General features: G+C 39.5%; 1 protein-coding gene across 5 annotated transcripts in view; it reads right to left on the bottom strand.

Annotated features, from left to right (window-relative positions):
• KMT2C (lysine methyltransferase 2C) overlaps positions 1-12,605 on the bottom strand; it is a 233,321-nt gene that overhangs the window by 42,508 nt on the left and 178,208 nt on the right. For all 5 annotated transcript variants that reach the window (XM_017863662.1, XM_017863658.1, XM_017863659.1 and 2 more), the window contains 7 exons: positions 11,512-11,644; positions 11,061-11,275; positions 9,357-9,430; positions 6,803-6,985; positions 4,546-6,429; positions 3,672-3,964; positions 44-1,860 (listed from right to left, as the gene is read on the bottom strand). In XM_017863662.1, coding sequence (XP_017719151.1) covers positions 44-1,860; positions 3,672-3,964; positions 4,546-6,429; positions 6,803-6,985; positions 9,357-9,430; positions 11,061-11,275; positions 11,512-11,644 — 4,599 coding nt within the window. The remainder of the gene's footprint in view (positions 1-43; positions 1,861-3,671; positions 3,965-4,545; positions 6,430-6,802; positions 6,986-9,356; positions 9,431-11,060; positions 11,276-11,511; positions 11,645-12,605) is intronic.

The raw sequence follows: 12,605 nt of genomic DNA, 5'->3' as shown, positions 1-12,605 counted from the left end.
AAAAAAAAAAAAAAAAAAAAAAAGAAAGAAAGAAAATTCCTACCAATATTAGGGAAGAATGGTTCTGATCGCTGACGAATCATGGCTTGCATCTGTCTTTGCTGCTGCTGTTCTTGCCTTTCTTGATCCAAAAGATCCTGTAGAAGCAGCGGCTGTTCTTCTAGAAGAAGGGGCCTCTCTCTATTCTGCTGTGCTAATGTTTGAGGAATCATTAGTTGTTGGGGTCCAGACACGCTACTGGTACCAGACTGACTTGTTAGAGGCCCAGTTTGAGTTGTAGGTTTTCCTGTCCCCAAATTGTGGTTAACTGTTGATTGACCTGGAATGAATCCTGGATTTACCTGCACACTCTGAGAAAAAGCATGGTTTACCCTAGAGACTCCTGTTACATTAGAATTCATGGTATTATCCAAAACATGGTCAGGCGGTGCTATTAAAGGAGGCAAACTTGACACATGATTAGATGGTGAGGCCGGCAGAGTTGGTGGTGGAGACCCCAATGGCCTAATGTCTGAATTATCAGATTTTTCATTAGCAAGTAAACTTGAGAGAACTGGAGTTGATCCAGTTATGCCACAAGAGTTTATTACATCTTGAGCAGGTAGTTGAGTGGATCCTTGAATGACATTTGCACTGGAGCCAGCGGTTTCTCGATTTGTTCTTTTCTCAAATAGATCTGGATCACAAGGATGCAAAGAAGTCTTTTCCCCATCATTTAGGTCTGAGTGAGCAGAAGCCTGTGAGCAGGGAGGGTCAACATTATCTTTATTCTCATCACTTTTTTCAGTTTCACATTTGGATTCCACCTTAGAATTTGGAGACAATACTTCCATTTTTACCTCATTGGTAACAGTGGATTTTTTCTGTGGTGAATGTTTATCAGAGAGAACCTGAGTTTTGTCTTCTTGTTCCTTTTTTTTGGGTTCAACAGATGCACACTGATTATCTAATTTATCATCAATTGGAAGGTCTAGCTCCTCATTAAACATGCTTTTCTTATCTCCCAGGTCAAGTTCTGGATCTGTATACGCAATGATATCAAACTCTCCTGACCTTAAGAGGTCATCCAGGTTGGGATCATTAGTTTCCAAATTATCTAAAGTATCCAATTCAACTACCTTGCCATCCTCTGTATCTAAATTTAAGTTTTCAAGATCTTCATCATCTAAGTCTTTGACTTCAACTCCCTCAAGGTCTTTAACATCCAGTTCTTTCACAGAAGGGTCATCAGAATCGAGTTTTTCTTCTAGACCATCAGAAGGTTGGGTGGTTATCTGTAAATTATCAGACGTTGTTTCAGATGGTACAGATGTTGACAAAGGAGCTTCTGAAAATTCACCACCTAGTGGATGGTTCAGAGTCCTCATGACCACAGAAGATGAATGGACAGAATGACCTTGCTCTTGTTGAGATGGTGGCACTTGTTCCAAATCTGGGTGCACAGGTAGCTGATTAGGTAGACCCTGGGGAGGTCGTCTCATGGGCTCTGTGTGTCTAGGGCCCGGAAAGTCTGGGCGGGGAATGAAGTTTCCATGTCTCAGATTAGAAGACGCCTCTACAACGCTGCCAGGTGGAGCACTGAAAGGCAGCCGTTGCCTTCCGTCAGGAGCCCTATGTCTCAGTTCAATATATGCTTGGCCCAGTATGTTGTGCTGCTGAACTGGCAGGCTCTGTGGTGAAAAATGCTGAGGAAGTCCAACTGGATTATTCATTTGTGAGTTATTTAAAGGCCTAGGCATATCTACAGATATTGATCTTCTTAGCTGTGGAGAAACTCCAGATCCCTGTATTTGTTGAGGAGGCACAAGGAAGCGCTCTTGACTCTGCATGGTACCATGACTACCTCCTGGAAATCCAAATCTTAAAAAAAAATAAATAAAAATAAAAAAAGCAAATAGGCACTATGTTAAATTTAGAGTTAAGTTGAAAACAAGGGGAAGTTTTCAATTAAATTGTAGATACAAAATTAATGTTGCCAAATACAATGACTTACAAAAGCAAAGCTATCGCCATTAAAAAGTATTTACAGATATTAATATGCAAGTAAGATTTTGCTAAGTATCCTACAACGAACACCATATCTGAGCTCTAAAGGCTTAAGATTTAACAGATAACAAAAATGAAGACAAAGGAACAACAACCAAGCAGATGAAATCAATTGTTTAGAGGTAAGAACAATACTACTCGAGTTTTTCAGGAAGAGTTTCTTTTATATTTAGGGAGGTTCAATGGAGGCAGCTGATTTGGGGAGGATGTTTGAGTTAAGATAGGTCTTCATACCTATTGAGGGACTTACAGGCCTCAGTACATGAGACTATACAAAGGCACAGGTTTGACGATGGAATAGACTAAACTTTTAGTCAGAGAAAAAGACGAGTAGGCCTCATCTATAGAGATTAAGTAAATGAATAAATTGTTGGACTATTTTATATTGTACTTCCTTTTAGATAGGATTACAGGCAACTTACACAGAATATAAAGCATAGCAAGAGGCATAAATTATAACAAGGTGGAAGAAAAAAGGGAAATTAAGAATAAGATTACAGGCAACTTACACAGAATATAAAATGTAGCAAGAGGCAAAAATTATAACCAAGGTGGAAGAAAAGGAAACTAAAAGACTGTAACATAAAGGTAGATATAAGACTAAAAGACATAAAACTAAAAAGCATATCTTAAAGAAGTATTTCCTTATTATAACCAGGGCATAGGTTTGGCTTTGACTTTAGCCACTCTGAAAAAGGAAACATTCTTATGATTCATCACCACTAACTTACAACCCTATCTCACCATGGACAGTTCCCAAAGGGAAAGTCCTTTCAGTTTAGAAATCTCTAAAATTTATTATTATTATTATTTTAATTGAGACAGAGTCTTGTTCTGTCTCCCAGGCTGGAGTGCAGTGGCAAGACCTCGGCTCACTGCAACCTCCACCTCCTGGGTTCAAGCAATCCTTTTGTCTCAGCCTCCCGAGTAGCTGGGAACACAGGCGTGGCATGCGTCACCATGGCCGGCAAATTTTTCTATTTTTACTAGAGGCAGGGTTTTACCATGTTGGCCAGATTGGTCTTGAACTCCACCTCAAGTGATCCGCCCACCTTGGCCTCCCAAAGTACTGGGATTACAGGCATGAGCCACTGCACACAGCCTAAAATTAATCTAGACTGTAAACTTAAAAGGTAGAAATTTGGAGAGAGGACAAGTCTCATCAAACCGTAGGAGGCTTTGCCTACACAGAATAGCTACGTTTTGAGGATGTCGTATGATAAACTACATCATTAAGGGTGCACGGTAGTGCTAATACAGTTAATACTTAAAAACAAAGGTAACGTTTTCAGAGTCTCTAGAGTTCTTAGAGGGGGAAAAAATGTCTATGACCTCTCATTAGCAGAAAATAACTGATTATATATATCTCAGAGGGGAGAAAGAAATAGAAAGCAGTAACAGCTTCCTGATTAATACTAACTTCATTTGTATATTTATTTCTTATAATTTTTAAACTTGTTGAAGAGGTTGGGGGTCTCACTATATTTAGCCCAGGCTGGTCTTTGAGACTCAAGCAATCCTCCGCCTCAGCCAGTAGCTGGGATCACAGGCACAAGCCACCACACCTGGCTCTGTTTCCTTCTTCTAATAGCAATTCAAATTTGGTAGGAAACTAAAAGCATTACCTAAATCCATGAGGTCTCATCCCCATACTAGCAACATCAGGAGGATAGGGTCCACGCTGATCTTTTGGGAAAAGAGCATATCTAGGTCCTAAAGGAGGGGCAACAGGAGACCTAATGTTCCCAGGATAAGGAGGTGGGGGTCTGGCGAAAGCCTGGTTAATATTCTCTGGTTGCCAGTGTTGAAGAGGCCCTGGATGAGGCACTGCGGGAGAGTCCTGTGACCCCTTCTCCTGCCGACCTGCAATCTTCTTCTGCTGTTGCTGCTGGAGAATAATTTCACGCAACTTCTGCCGCTAAATGGGAAGAAACAAAAATCACTGGAATTTGTGGTAATTAATGGCTTTTTCACAGTTATTGGCTTTTATTTTAGATATGGGATCTTGCTATGTTGCCCAGGCTGGCCTCAAATTCCTGGGCTCAAGCAATCCTCCTGTCTCAGCCTCTCAAGTAACTGAGATTACAGGCATGTGCCACTGTGCCTGGCAGGTTAGTGGCTTTTTAAATCCTGATACTTTCATTATGTGGCTACTGTAATATTTCAAAGTCTGATGAAACACCAGTTACATTTCACTATTCAATATATTAGGAAAAGTAATTTGATGATTTGGGTACTTTTACTTGCCAGACAACTATCAGAAAACAAAGCTCCAATATTTAAGGATCCCCTGTGAATTCATGAAGACTGAAATCAGATACAGAATAAATTAAACTGGTATTAATTTCATCAATTTCATTTTTCTTTTTTGCAGTATGACAAACTCTACAGAATTAAAAAAATAAGAAATTAACCCCTGTGTAGAAATTACTCAGTTTGATGAAATGAACAGCTTCCTCAAATAATACATTTAAAACTGAGAACATACAATGTGTTTACCTGTCTCAATTTTTCCGTATCTGCTTGGGCCATATTCACAGTATTCTGTGTGTCAGTTACCCCTGAAGTTGGCACAGGTCCAGGAAGCTGGGAGACACCAGAGAACTGCTGGCCTTGGGAGTGCATTGGAGAGTTTGAAGACGCACAGAAGCTCCCCTCTGACCCAGGCCTTGGCTGATCAGCAACATCATGGGCAGCTTGACTGGTTCCAAAAGAGTCGGACTGAGATCTTGGAGTCACCGGAGGCTGATCATAGGGATCACGGGTAGCAGATGGGGAAACACGACTAAATGTGTCTGAAAGACCAGGTCCAGGGGGCCTAGGTGTCTGGGAACATGTATCGGGTGGCCTTACCAACGGGCCAGGTAAAGCTGGTCCTCGGTTTTGTGCTGCTTGCAGGAAAGGATCCTGATTTGGCATGAGGACTGGTCTTGTCATTGAGGACCTAGTAAAACCCTCTGAAATCCTTGGCCTTGGTGTTGCTGGTGGCTGAGAGTAAGGGACAGATATTCCAGGTCTTGGTGTTCCGGGAGGATGAGCATATGGATCAGAATGCCTCTGATTAGTTACAGATGTAACAAACAAGTCAGTCTGTGCAGATGGTCTTGGGGTTGGGGGCTGCTGACTATATGGGTCAACAGTAGTAGGCCGGGGAGTTCCAGGTGGTTGAGAGTAAGGGTCTGTATTAGACCTAGCTGTTCCTGAAGATTGGGAGTAAGAATCTACAACAGGTCGTGGAGTTCCTGGGGGCTGGGAGTATGGGTCCTGAGATGTTGGCCTTGATATGGTTCCAGGCTGGGAAAAAGCCCTTGAAGGATGGGCAAAAGATTCATTCATTGCTGGATGTGGGGTTAGGGGAGCCTGACTGTATGGATCATTTGACTGATTATGAGAAAAATTATCTATAGGTCTTGGTGTCAAAGCAGGCCTTTCATAAGGGTCAATAGACAATCGCCTTGATGCCTGTGACACTGATCCATAAGGATCCTGAGAGGATGGAGGAGGTTGCAATGGAGTCTTAAAAGGTCCAGGACCACTATCAAGAGGTGCAGGTGTCAACAAGGGTCGTGCATATGGGTCAGGTATCCGTTGTCTTTGAAACACATCTGCCCTAGGAGATGGTTTAGTAAAGTGATCATTGGTTCCAGCTGCTACAGGGCCTTTTGCAGTTTGTTCTGAAACTATAGGAGACCGGGAGAGGCCCAAGGATTTGGGAAATTGATCTGTCATCACAGGCCTAGGTGTGTCTGGAGGTTTTGCATAGGGGTCATTATTTGTCATGGAGGAAGAACATAAATCTCTGACTGGGGATGGCCTATTTGCTGTTGTCTCATTCATTTGAAGGGGCCTAGATACCGATGATAAAGGTGTACAGTTTTCCACTGGTGCAGCAGAATTTCTTCTGGAAAAACTATGGCCCACAGGAGGTGGTCGAGGGGTACCAACCATTTTTGCATATGGATCCACTGGAGATGGTGGTCGTGAGTTGGAGGACCCAGATGAAAACACTTGTGGTGAAGGTGGCTGAGAAGTCTGAGCCTGAGAAAGACCCTCCTGAATGGGAATCCGGGATGGGGCTGGAGGAGGAGGTGGAGCTTGTGGTTTTACAAACACATCATCTGAAGATGTAGATGTAGGGGTACTGGGTGGCTGTTTTGTAAACAGTTCTTTATGGAATGACTGTGCAGGAGACATATTTCCATTGCCAGGCTGAGGTGTCAAGGGACTCTGTATCCCACTACTTGGTGTATCTGAACCAGACTGCACCAGAAGATGCTGAGAACCAAACTGCTGTTGTTGCTGCTGCTGCTGCTCATTTTTCACCTGTTCAAGTTTCTGTGTGGCTTCAATTTTAGCTTGCTGCTTACTTTTCTGACGCATTTGCTATTAAAATAGAAAGAAAAAGCAATCATATTTAGGTTAATGAAGAAAACTATCATCATGGGGGGGAAAAGCAACAGAAAGTTAATTTGTTTGATGTCAGCAGCTACCAGATTGCTCCCATATTAGATTATGAATTCCTGAAGAAATTACTCATCATGGCATGTTCCATTTGTGCCTAGGGCAGTATATTGTTTATAATATTTCAATAAACTTCCCAAATCAATTCAAATATATTTTACTGAAAAGAGAAACAAGTCTATCCTTAATCAAATTTTCGTGGTCTAAGAACTATATTCTAAAATAATAATGCAAAGACCTCCCTCTCAAAACATAAAAATGCAACTTCAAAAGTAGATTATCCAAAATTCCATACCTGTCTAAATTTCCATTCCTGTTCATGTTCTGATTCTCTTTGCTTTAATGGATCTTTAAAAAGCTCTGAATCAATACGAGAGCTGGGATCGATGCTGTCTTGCTGTTGCTGCCTTTTCATGGAATCATTTGACATCTGTACTTTATTAATGCGTAAAGCAGCTCTGTTATCTCTGGCTTTTTGCTTTGACAAAAGAAGACAAAAAATATTCCCCAGATTATGTTAAATGTTTTAAGGAATAAAATAAAGCTATCATGAACTTTCTCAAATAAAAGAAAAAAAAGTCAGGTAAAATAGCTGAAATACTTACAGCACCTCCCAAAAAAGGATCTGGACACTTACTCATCTTCGCTCTTTACAGTGCACAGTATCTATCAGTTGAGGATATAATCCTCTCTATGCATTTGAATTAAGCTTAAAGATCCCAGGTGTGATTTAATATTTTAGCTCCTAGTTTTCTTAACATATCCTTAGAAATCACATCTCCTTCAATTTAGAAAGAAGGGGCTGGGGCCAGGCACGGTGGCTCATGCTCATAATCCCAGCACTTTGGGAGGCCAAGGCAGGTGGAGCACCTGAGGCCAGGTGTTCGTGACCAGCCTGACCAACATGGTGAAACCCCACCTCCACTAAAAACACAAAACTAGGCCGGGGGCAGTGGATCACGCCTATCATCTCAGTACTTTGGGAGGCTGGGGCGGATCACCTGAGGTCAGGAGTTCGAGACCAGCCTGAACAATATGGAGACACCCTGTCTCTACTAAAAATACAAAATCAGCCAGGTATGGTGGCGCATGCCTGTAATCCCAGCCACTCGGGAGGTTGAGGCAGGAGAATCACTTGAACCCAGGAGGCGGAGGTTGTGGTGAGCCAAGATCGCATGGTTGCACTCCAGCCTGGGCAACAAGAGCAAAACTCTGTCTCAAAAAAAAAAAAAAAAAATCAGCTGGGCATAGTGGCACATGCCTGTAATCCCAGCTTCTTGGGAGGCTGAGGCAGGAGAATCGCTTGAATCTGGAAGGCAGAGGTTGCAGTGAGCTGAGATCGCACCACTGCACTCCAGCCCGGGCAACAACAGCGAAGCTCCATCTCAAAAAAAAAAAAAAAAAAAAAAAAATCCAATCAGTCTTAAAAAAAAAAAAAAATCTGGATATTTGAAATGTATCATTAAAGAAATCACTTAAAAATTTAAAAAATTCTGTCATTACCTAATTAAAGTCAAGATAAAACACAGCATATCAATACATCTATATATATGTGATAGAGCATACACACATATATGCTCTATTCAAGATAATCACTGTAAATGAAAATATGTGCACTGGGGAACAAGCTGGAAAATAACTATATATATTTTCCAACAATAATACACATTTAATATGCTTTAAAATGAAAGCAAGGATTTGGTTCCAGCTGACAATCTTAATTTGGCTCTTTGGGAAAAAATAATTTACCATATGAACTGCGAATCTTATAAAATTACCTAATAGTTCATGGCAAAGATCATGTGTCAAAAACTCTTTAAAGATGTCTAAATATTTCTCTTTCAAGATGCATAGATTCTCTATGAAACCTAACAAGAAAAGAGGTGACTGTGGAAGACACTGAGGCATGCCAATCCACTCTCCAAATTGAATACAGTTGTCCCTCTGTATCCATGGAGTATTGGTTCCAGGATTCCCTGCAGAAACCAAAATCCACAGATGCTCAAGCCCCTTATAGAAAATGTCATAGTATTTGCATATAACCTACACATATCCTCCTGTATACTTTCTCCTTTTTTATTTTTTGACATAGCAGGGTCTTGTTCTGTCACCTAGGCTGGAATGCAGTGGCACAATTTTGGCTCACTGAAGCCTCAATCCCTCAAATCTCTCAAGTAGCTGAGACTACAGGCATGCACCATCATACCCAGCTAATTTTTTCATTTTTTTATAGAGATGAGGTCTTGGCTATGTTGTCCAGGCGGGTCTTGAACTACTGGGCTCAAGCCATCTGCCCACCTTGGCCTCTCAAAGTGCTGGAATTACAGGTGTGGGCCACTATGCCTGGCCCCTCCTGTATACTTTAAGTCATCTTTAGATTACTTGCAATACTTAACACAATATAAATGCTATGTAAATCACTGTTATACTATATTGTTTAAAAAAATAATGACAAGGAAAAGAGTCTGTACAAGTTCAGTATAGACGTTTTTCCAAAATATTTATCTATGGTTGGTTGAATCCACAGATATAGAACTCATGGATACAGACTGCCAACTGTACCTCGGCTGAAGAGATAAAACAATTTTAAAGTGAAATGAATTCATCCTGCCCCCTATAATAGCTGATTTTCAATCTTCAACATTTTTGTTCTGTTAACTTGCTTATAAAATGTCACACTCTCTATTAAGACATAAGGAGTTAGAAAATCACTGTAAAATAAAGTTGCTTGTTGTACAGGTACTAAAAAGCATTTTCTGAAATGGAAATTTGTTTTTTTATTAACCTTATACAAATAAGGTTCAAGCATTGTATTTAAATATTTAAAAGATAGGAGTTTCTTAAAATACCACATATGGTGCTCTTTCCTGTGAGCTTGCTTTTCTCCACAATTTGGCAATTTGCTTCACTCTAGTAGTCCAATCTGCAACAAAAGAACAGAGTATAACACTTTCTCAGAGTCATGCTAATGATGTGCTGTAATAAAAAATGTTGATGAACTGCTGACAGTTAATCTTATTCAGGCCGTATTCTCATGAGGTAGTAGACCTATATTAAGTTCTTTACAAAGAACAAAGATGCTGGCATACTGTAGGCCAAACAAATGTTTTCTAAATGAAGTGCTGCCTTATTAACAACCTAGCTTGTAAAGTTGGGAAGTTTTTTTTAGATTCAAGGGACAAAGTAGCAAAAATGTAAGCCAAACATAATAAATTCCCTCTGGTGGTAAGATACCACCGGAACCAAAGCATAAGTTTGTAAAACATCTGCGCTAAACAGAAGTCTATCAATTTGACCTACCAGAAGTAAACAAAGTCATAAATAAGCATCTCACTAGCATGTGCGGACAACAAACACATGGAAAAGTAATCAGTTCAAACCATTTGTATGAAATTCAGTGTCATGATGGTATACAAAATGAAGATGCTTGGCTACGATCAACAGTTAATGATAAATATAGAAATTATTTATTCCACATTACAAAAAGAAAGCAAGCTTCCAAAAGCCAATGAAAACGAAAATCAGTTCACAGATCAACAGCTTTAACACAGTATTTCATGAGGTTCTTGAATCACAAGTAAAATTATTAAAGAAAATACTTTTAAAAGTTATAGCTCTGCTGTAAGGACAATTTGTGCTGACACAAAATGACAACATACCCATGTATGTTCATAAACAGCAAACGTAAGCATGGAAAGAAAGTGGCTGAAGAATGGGACACTGCCTTCACAGGTCTCCCTGCATCAAACCATTGATTTCTATTGTTGGATAAAAAGCATTTCATTTATTACAATACATAAGGAATAAAGTACCATGAAGATGCCAATCCAAAAAGGTACCTAAAAATCAGGGGTCATCCAAATGAAAAGTCACTTCCAGGTACCCCTCTAGTAATTTAAGAGTTTGTGTACTGATAGATAGCTGGGAAACAACTGCAAAACTGAGTCTGAATAACTTTTTCAACCCTGGTTTGTCTGACACCATGAACTCAAAATAGTAAAACTGCATTGCTTGCATATATTCAATAATTGACATCTCATTAATCCAAACGTCTCATTCACTGGTTAATCAGAATTTTCACAAACTGTACTATTATTTTATCTTCTGCTTTTTTCAAGAGGCAGTGGTAATAGCTGGACAGTCAGGGAAGGTGAAGGGAGAAGAAGGGAAGACAATATTGAATTCGTTTCCTATAAACACTACTTAGAATTCACTGACTTAGCGTAGCAATATTTTGATTAAATGATAGTTTGGGTTTTAGAAATTTTTGAAGAATCACATAACACTGATTTCCACATATTAGTAAGCACTGCTAGGAGCTGAAAAACTGAGCATTTCATTAATTGAAACTAACTTTTGGGAAATATGAGAATGGATGCACGGTCTAGGACAAAGTAAACATGCAAGATGTTTCTAGATATCTAGGGAATCTTCATATTGTGGGTCATCAAAGATGAAAATTAGTTAAGCTACCTCTCTATCGCAGTTAAAAAAAAAAGTTATTGCACATGTGACAATGTTGGTAAAATAGAAATAATATATTCATGACTTACCAGGGAATTCTTCCTTTAAGTTGGGGAAATTAATATTGGTGTACAGAACCGGTGCAACTGTGGCCATTTCACCCAGAGCCTCCTCTTTCTCCCACTTAAGCGTGCTTCTCTGAGCATTCGACAGTGTGTCATTTTCTCCTTCCACAGTGGGAGCTGATGATGTCCAAGAGTTGTTAGGATCACTTGCCATTGGATTAAAGGCTGAATTTTTATCCCTGGGAAAAAATAAATATCTTCACTTTATAAACATAAAATAACTTTTTAAATATATGTCCAAGTACAGCTTTCATTAAAACCTATTACAAAATAGTTAAAAGTAACATGTTTATAGCAAAAGCCACAATAAATGCAACTTACAATAATATACACAATCATTTAAGCAGACTAATTTATATATAAACCAAACAGAAATTAGTGCAATTTAAGTTTCCATAGAAAATAAGGCTTGTACCTGGCATCAGGATAAGGGGATTGTGCAATTGCAGAGAAAGTTCCCAGTCCGCTTCCAGGTGGCAAAGAATTATGTGGGAGATGAGGACTGGGTCCAATAAGGCCATTCATGAGTGGCATCCGTGAAAAAACATCTTAAGAGAAAAAAATAATTCTATTTGCATAATATTCATAAATAACAAGGAGCTGAAGTAAAGTTGACCCTTGAACAACATGGTTTTTAACTGCATGGGTCCACATAAACACAAATTTTTTTCAACTGAATGAGGATGGAAAACACAGTGAAACCCGTGCATAGAGAGGACCAACTTTTCTTGTATGCCAGGTTCCACGGGGCCAACATTTGACTTCTGTATTCTCAGATTTTGGTTATACCTGGGGGTCCTGGAACCAAATCCCCAAGTATAGAAGAGATGCTTGTACTTCTAAATCAAAATCTCTAATTTAAATTTAAAAGTAGGATTTTTTAGTATTATATTATATAATACTTAAAAAGTCACTTTTGGCTATAAGATTTTGAAATATGATCTCTACAGCTGTGATCCTCTATTTCATTATTGTGTACTAGAAATAGCAAGTGTTCTGGAGTCCAAAAGCCTGGGGTGTGAACCTCAATTTTACCTGTTAGAAGCAGAATCAATTTGTATTTCTGTAAACCGCAGGTATTCTGTTATTTGGGTTAATTGAGATAATATATATACAGCTCTGAACACAGTTCCTGGTATGGAGTAACTATTCGATACATATTAACTCCTAAAAAACGAATGAATCACAGCAAATGCTAGTAAGTTTTATCAAATATTCTTTCTCTTCATTAAAAATTTACAGATGTTTCTTATATTTTATTCCTGTTCCTCTTAATACAAAAAAAAATCTATGATTCTTTTCTTTTCTTTTTTTTTTTTTTTTTGAGATGGAGTCTCACTCTGTCGCCCAGGCTGGAGTGCAGTGGCAAGATCTCAGCTCACTGCCACCTCCGCCTCCCAGGTTCAAGCAATTCTGCCTCAGCCTCCTAAGTAGTTGGAATCACAGGCACCTGCCACCATGCCCAGCTGATTTTGTATTTTAGTGGAGGTGGGGTTTCACCATTTTGGC

The sequence above is a fragment of the Rhinopithecus bieti genome, unplaced genomic scaffold (genome assembly GCF_001698545.2).
Source record: "Rhinopithecus bieti isolate Rb0 unplaced genomic scaffold, ASM169854v2 scaffold_70550, whole genome shotgun sequence".
In the NCBI taxonomy this organism is placed as follows: Eukaryota; Metazoa; Chordata; class Mammalia; order Primates; family Cercopithecidae; genus Rhinopithecus; species Rhinopithecus bieti.
The sequence above is the reverse complement of the archived record's forward strand: the minus strand, read 5'-3'. Positions and strand labels throughout refer to the sequence as shown.